Source organism: Platichthys flesus, chromosome 13 (genome assembly GCF_949316205.1).
Source record: "Platichthys flesus chromosome 13, fPlaFle2.1, whole genome shotgun sequence".
In the NCBI taxonomy this organism is placed as follows: Eukaryota; Metazoa; Chordata; class Actinopteri; order Pleuronectiformes; family Pleuronectidae; genus Platichthys; species Platichthys flesus.
In genome coordinates, this window is record NC_084957.1 from 1,515,973 (window position 1) to 1,523,632 (window position 7,660).

The 7,660-nt window shown below is 43.3% G+C and overlaps 1 protein-coding gene across 7 annotated transcripts in view; it reads left to right on the forward strand.

Annotated features, from left to right (window-relative positions):
- Window positions 1–6,058, forward strand: part of dgkh (diacylglycerol kinase, eta) — a 41,652-nt gene extending 35,594 nt beyond the window's left edge. For 5 of the 7 annotated variants that reach the window (XM_062402181.1, XM_062402177.1, XM_062402180.1 and 2 more), the window contains 2 exons: window positions 973–1,103; window positions 2,818–6,058. In XM_062402181.1, the coding sequence (XP_062258165.1) occupies window positions 973–1,103; window positions 2,818–2,904 (218 nt within the window). In that variant the 3' untranslated portion in view covers window positions 2,905–6,058. The remainder of the gene's footprint in view (window positions 1–972; window positions 1,104–2,817) is intronic. The other 2 variants (XM_062402179.1, XM_062402178.1) reach the window with 1 other exon arrangement.
- The last annotated feature ends 1,602 nt before the right edge of the window (window positions 6,059–7,660 follow it).

Consider the following 7,660-nt stretch of genomic DNA (forward strand, 5'->3'; position numbering starts at 1 on the left):
CATCAGCCCACATGGAGGAGACGGGTTTATTACCTGTTCTGCAGCCAGCCACCAGGGGGCCATCCAGATGTTTTGGCTTCACTTTTTGGGGGCTGTCGTGTCGTCCGTCTTTATTTACAGATTATGGAGGAAATATGAGGTTTGGCTGGAGGTGCTGCCATCCTCCATTCATCCATTGATCAAACTGACCGCTGTGCTTACACACACACACACACACACACACACACACACACACACACACACACACACACACACACACACACACACACACACACATGCTCAGAGTAAACATAAGGGTTCCACCATCATATCACAATCCATTCATCCATCCCTCTGCTGCAGAAACACAACGTTGTGTGTGTGTGTTGGAAGTATTCTCTTCCACAGTCAGACCCCGACCATCAACACCCCCCCCCCCCCGCTCCACTCCCCCTCCCACCTGCCCGTCATCGTGGCCCCGAGGCCTCAGAGTCGAGAGCAGAACAAGGACAGAACCATGCGGGGATCGAACACACGTCATTTAAACACAAACCAAACAGAACTAAAGACTCAGACTCAGATCTGGGGTTGTGGGTTTGAGTCCTTCCTCCTCTCAGGGCGGACTGCAGAGCGCACAGGCTTCCTCCTCCTTTCACCTCCTCCTATCTGTGTCCTCTGATCCGGGTCATACATGTGCATGCCCCCCCACCTGAATCTTCCTGGAACGCCACTGGCCTTGTTCTGACCAACCTTTGGCCTCTCTCATCCTCCTCCCTCCTCCTCCCTCCTCCGCCAGCTGCCGCCACCGCTCTCCCTCTTCACCTCCTCTTTGACGCTCTCCCCCCATCCTCCCTTTTCCTTCAGTGATTCACCACTGTTTGTGTCCATTTCTAAGTTTGTGTGTGAGTGTGAGGACGGCCGGGACGGTGTGTATCCCCGCGAGGCGCTCTGAGCCTCTCTCTGCTCCCTGTGTGTGTGTCTGTGTGTGTGCAGTGGAAAGATGGGGCCCGGAGGAGGTGGGCGTCTGGCTGGAGCAGCTGAGCCTGGGCGAGTACAGAGACACCTTCATCCGCCACGACATCCGCGGCTCGGAGCTGCTGCACCTGGAGCGGCGGGACCTGAAGGTACGAGAGCCACACTCCTCAGTCCCTCTGTGAACCCCTCTCCTCCAATCAGCTCCTTCTCTCTGTCTCCACCTGACGCCTCTGACCCGTCAGACGGCTCCACCGCTCCTCTGCACTGCTCTGCTTGGCTTCTTCTGTCTGCTCGTTGCTTTGTGAACCAGACTCGCTGTGACCCACTAACACTGTGCATCTGCTGGGAGGGGAGGCCTCCAGGGCTGGGGGGGGGGGGGGGGGGGGGGGGGGCAGAGCTGGGCCGGCTGGAGAGGCTCAGGGTTCAGTCCTTTACAGGAGGTTGTAGAAACGTCCATTGGATTGTTTCTGATTCAAAGCACGTTTGAGTCTCACCTTCATCCTCAAAGCGTTGATCTGTATCGACTCTGAACCAACAGAAGAAAGATTGTGGCCTCTCATTCTGACGTAGACAACAAAGACTGAGAAGAACACGAGGAACACAAACACCTGAGTGAACTGCACACAACTGAGAGACAGCCAGAGAGCAGTTTATTGACATACTTTAAAAAAATAATATTCGAGAAAAGAATCCGCACATTAATCAGTAGTTGCCTCGACCCTGTTTCCGTTTGTTTGTTTGTTTATTTGTGTGTTTGTTTGTGTGCAAGATTACACAAAAACTAGTGAAATAATTTCCACTGAACTTGTTGGAAGTGGAACATCTGGAATGATCTTGTTTAGGTTATTGAACATCCACCATATGTTATATAAGAGCAGCACAGAGAGAAGTGAAGCTGCAGGAGGTCGGCAAATATTTAAATTTACTGCAGAATTAATTCTAAGAAGTAACACAAAGTTCATCGTTGTGCGTCTGCGGCAGTGACGACACAGACCTCATCACGGCTTAAAAAAGATTTTAAACCGTGATCCTCAAGGGGGCGCTAGAGACAAACTGAATCATCAGAGTCGTCCTGTTCATCCACAGAGACACTCACCACTGCACCAACATGATTACATGTTCCTCACTGGGACAGAAGGAATCATTTCATCTTAGATGAATCTCAGATTCTTCATCTTAAAGGAGACATGTTGTGTGTTTCAGTGTTTCTTTCCTCTTGTGTGTTATGAAGGTTTTTTAATGTAAAGTTCTGGGAAAGTTAAAAACGTCTGTGGTAAAGTTCCTCTCCTCCGAACACTGAAGCTCCTGAAACACCTCGTCGGTCGATCAAACCTCCACATCATCGTGATATGGAACGTGTCATATATATGTCTGCCACCCCCCCCCCCCCCCCCCGAAACACCAGAGCTTTGTTCAGCTCAGAGAACAACTTTTTAATAGTTTGAAATACACACTACAGCTGACAACCGATTCTTCATTATAATGTTGGAAATGCTTTATAAGAGGTTTTAGAAATCAACATGAGCAAAACACAAAGAAAAAAATAACTTAGGTCATTGCATTTATTTACTTTATACAACACTTAAGATATAATCTCTTGTTCCTTGTTTAATTGATGTGAACAGCCAATGATCAGCTGCTGCGTCTGTAGAGAACTTTAAATCCATTGAGTCACATGTTAAAGACACAGGACCTGAAACCAAGTGTTTGTGACAGAGGCTGAAAAGAGGAGCAGCAGCGATGGACGCTCTGAGGACAGACATGTCCAACCTGAGGATGAACAGAATACGTCTCCTTTAAAGACGGATGTTTCCCTCTGTGTTTTTAACGTGTCTCCTTCCTCCTCCTCCTCCTCCTCCTCAGGATCTGGGGATATCGAAAGTGGGTCATATGAAGAGAATTCTCCAGGGAACTAAAGACCTGGCCAAGGTCTCCATGGTGGACCTCTAACCCAGGAGCTGGAGCGACTGGTGGGGGGGAGGAACCAACTCTCCCCTCGTGTCAATGGAAGAGTTGTGAGGCGTCGTGAAGAAGAGGAGAGGAACTGAAGAAGAGGAGCTGGAGTGACTCTCTCTTTGTGACGTTGTGAGCAGCTCGCTCATGTTTGTTTGTGCTCTGGTGCCAATGGAGGAAGCTGAAGGAAGTCGCAACAGGAAGTCGTGGATCCTCACTAACAAACAAACAAACAAACAATCAAAAAAGCCATTTCTGAGTTAATAACCATTTCTAGCACACAACCAGGTATGCAACTAACCATTACTGTTCACAGGCAACCCGCCGTCTGGGTTCCCATTACTAACCAGTAGCAAAACCAGGACTTCCATGAGTGTGGGTTAGGTTTGAGTCCAGGTCCGAGTGTGTGACGCTGCTGGACCTCAGGTCACATGTCGGCTCCAGACAGGGAGGGGGCGGAGCCTGAAGGTTCCTGTCGCATGCTACGCTCGCTCAACCTTAGAGACGTTTAACTGCATGATTAGTGTCTTGGGTTTTATTTCGTGTGCTAAATAACACTTGAACAAGTTTTACATGACTTAAGTATTTCGATGCCATTTGTTACTACTGAGAAGCATCTTTCTGGTCTCACTCAAACCTTCTTTCTAGATTTAATTTATTCTGTTTGCATGACGATGACGTGTCAATGATTTGTGTCCAGTGCCATATCTTGGGTCATTTCCTGTGAACTGTGCTTTACTGGTAGACGTCATGAGAACTTTGGTTTTTTATTTGAGAAAAGCTGTTGTTGCGGTTTTGAGTATTTGGATTTAATATCTGTGAGTGGACATCAGAACCGAAGTGAATGTCTATGAAACGTGATCGTCTGATGACTCTGCTCTGAACTCCACTCTGTTATTTAATAGACCAGTAGATCTTAGGTCTTATTTCCATTTGAGGTTTATTAGTCAGGAAGTTAAACCACATCGACTGTGGGGAAGTTTGTTTTTAGGAAAACTTAAAAGGCACTTTTTACTTCTTGCTTCATGCAAGTGCAAAATCCTCATATCGTAGAATTAACTCTTCACCTCAACCTTTTTACTTTCGGCAGTGTAACGCAGTATTTAACACTAATGAGAATAGGAGTTAGATATTGGTTTTGAGTATATGTACACAGTAATACTACAGCTGACCTGCAGCAGCCTGCATAGCAACTAGTTCAACTACTTTTACTTCAACTCATTTAAAGTAAGTTTCTTCTAAGACTGGTGGCATTACAGGGTATATTTCCACACGTGTCCCCATATATATATATATATATAACTAAATATATATATATACACGCACTGTATATACAGTAAACCAGTGTATGCAAACAATGTTTGTAGGTGTTGTAGTCTAATGGATTTGTATATTATTGCTGACATGGCATGCATTGTCCACAGCTTACACATTTGATTGTGTATATTACACCTTGACGAGTGTGTATAGTTGATCTTGTTCTAATCTCTTGTACATGATGATGCTGTTGTATTTTAATGATGGTGCAATATTTGATCTCTTGTTTTGATACTTGTCTCTGCAGCTTTCTGACATGAAGGAGAAAAAACCCTTGAAAGAGTTTTTTTGTACCGTTTCTCCTCCTCGAGTTTGAGGATTAGATTTTAAAGCTTCGACCCACAGACAGATGTTTTCTAACGGACTCCACGTTTCTTCCAGCAGTTCACTAGTTTGTAGTTTTGCTCCTCTGTGCTTCCAGGACGATACACCTCGGTGGGACTGTGTCGGTGAATGAGTCGAGTGGGCAGACACGACTGTTGTGTGTTTCTAATGTGTATCACGACGTGTTAGTGTGTGTTCTACAACAGTGGAATATTTGACCTCGTACCATCGTTAACTTCCTCTTTCGGAGAATCATTTCTTGCTCGTACATCGGTTTTTATTCTTTCTGTTTCCATCGTGTATAAAATAGTTTTTTTTAGATAAATATCGAGTGTTAAAAGCCAACGAGACGCACAAGTTTCCCCCCCGATAATCTCAAATAACTGAATGGAGCGAATCAGTTTGTGAGGAGTGGTGCACTGACCCTGACCCCCCAGTAGAGGGCAGTCCATCCTGCCTCTCATTGTCAAACAGGCTGATTTCACAGAGACAATCAGTTCAAACCTTTGTATTCAACAGAATCGTGCACATCGGCGTGCACGAGACATTCAGCCTATTAACCTAGCTCCAGTGGTAAAGCTCATCCTGCATCTCACAGCCACAGATACAGGAGGCGTGAGTCACTAGAAACCACTCATTTAAAAAGGTCAGAGGTCATTTCCCCTGACAGAACAGAACTATGCCTTTAATTTAATCCGTCGGCCTTTCTGCGATCCAGTAACTCTGCGTACAGCTTTGACCTGAGTTCAAGCCTTTGTGTTCTTACGTGTGCTTTATCAGAGCAGTGTGGTAGACCTGCTGTTTGCTGCCTCGCGCCCACAGTGCATCACGGTCGTGTGTGTGTGTGTGTCTGTGTTTAGTGTCTGCCGGCCGGGTTCAGTCACACAAAGAGAGTTTTGGGCCCCAGGCTCCAGTGGGGGTCGTGCTCGCCCCCCCCTGCGGAGCGGAGAGTGGACGTCCCCTCGCTGTGTCTCCAGTGGTCTGTAAATAATGCTGCAAACTGCCTGGTTTTTAAAACCTGTCCACATGCCAGGATCTCTAGAAGACAGATTAACACTTAGTCTTGGACTCGGCTCCTAAAGTCATGGGAGAAAAGTGAATTTCATTTGTTTACATTATGTTTACAATGGCACAGTTTTAATTTGTAAGAATATATATGTAGGTATAAACAACATTTGCATATTTATTGCCTAAGGTTAAATGATATGATGTGTATTGTGTTTTCACATTTGGAATATAATGTTACAGTTGTCACCTGTATTACTATCTGGATGATTTTGGTAAAGTAGTTGATGATTTCTATGACTACTAAGTGACTGTTTTCTGTGCCTTTTTATGGTTAGAATGCATGGTTAACTATTTATTACGATTTGGAGTCACCGAGATGTGTATTTTTGTATTCCGAATAAATAACTGGTTGAGCTTTTGTTGTACATTTGTAAGGTGCCTTAAAACAGGCTACCTATTCATATCTCTCTTCTTCAATAAAACCAAATACATATGCAGTGTGTTTCTGCCTCCTCCCGTTTTCATTTCACTTCCAGTAAAAGAACTAGAGCCAAGAAAGTGTCTGGAAGGAATTTTAATATTCGCTCCAGACGAATGTTCCTCTGTTGCACCATAGGATGAATCAGCTGTGGTGAAGAAACTTAAATTTGGAATTTTAAGTGTTTCAAAACCAAACGTTGAATAGCTGCATTGTGACTGAAACATCTGTGACATGTGCAGTTGTGTTGGAACAGCCACATCCCGAGGACGTGTGTCCACATCCTGTCCTCTGATGAAACCTCTCTTCACCCTCCCTCCGTCGGGTTTCACTCCTTCTCTTAACAACAGATGTGTTCAGCTGCTTCTACTTCAAGTTTCAAATATGTTTTATTGAACCAAACGGAATCGCACGATGCTCATTTTCATAAAATACAAAAATCACGAAAATATGATACTTCACATTCGCAGTTATAAAGCAGGTGATTTGCTCCTTGTTGTACTCGAAGTAGCTTCTACTTAATGTCAGTGTTTTTTCCATCTGTAATATGAGTGGAGGAACGAATTCAGTGTTTATTCCATCCAACTTTATTCTTCTCTTCTATTAACAATGACAAATATTGTACTTTTCCATTGCACTACATTTATTTGAAAGCCATAGTTAGCAATTCAAGGACGGTATTGTTTACATCAATAAAAAAAAGAAATTTACTATTTACATCTCACATCACAGGAAACGGAATCATTTTCAGTTTGAGACCAGTTTGGACTTTTCTGTTAAGTTTCTTAAACCAAACAATCAACCAGTTACTTGAAGATGAATCCATAATGAAAACATTCGTGGATTGCAAAGATTTAACACAGACATTTTGACTGCAACTTTATGTAAATTCTTGTTAATAATCTTACTCATTCTCATTGCTGGACATTTTCCTGTGGGAAATTTCTGAATTTCCCATAGGATTAATAAAGTATCCATCTATCTATCTACCTAATGGAGTATTTTAACATGATGGCAATTAAATAAAAGATCCAGATACTTTATAAGATACAAATAATGGTTATTATGGTTTTAATAATAATAATCATTAACGTCATCATCATAATAATAATGATATTATTGTCAGATCACAACATAAGCTCAAGCTGAGCAGTACAATACTGTCACCTTGTGGACAAAAGTGGGAACTGAAGGAGAAATCAACCTCTATGAATTAACAATTACTATAATTGTATATATAATATATATATGTATTATAGTATTTTTTCTTTTTCTTTTTTGACTAGAACTTCTGCAGGAGGGAGATTTGGGAAGAAACATAGGACAACATATGACCCTTTTTGTGACCTTTACTTAAACAGACCCATCACATCCAAACATTCATCAGTATAACAACAACTCTGTACGAAGACACACAACAGTAACACATCATGAAGACACACACCAGTAACACATCATGAAGACACACAACAGTAACACATCATGAACAGGCAGAAAACAAGGAGTGAGACGAGCAGCAGGAATGTTACACACATACAGAAATACGATCATACACCTGTGTGTATCGATTTTTGTGAAGCTCGGTCAATGTGAACACGCCCATTGAAGATTCCTCCAGAATACGTA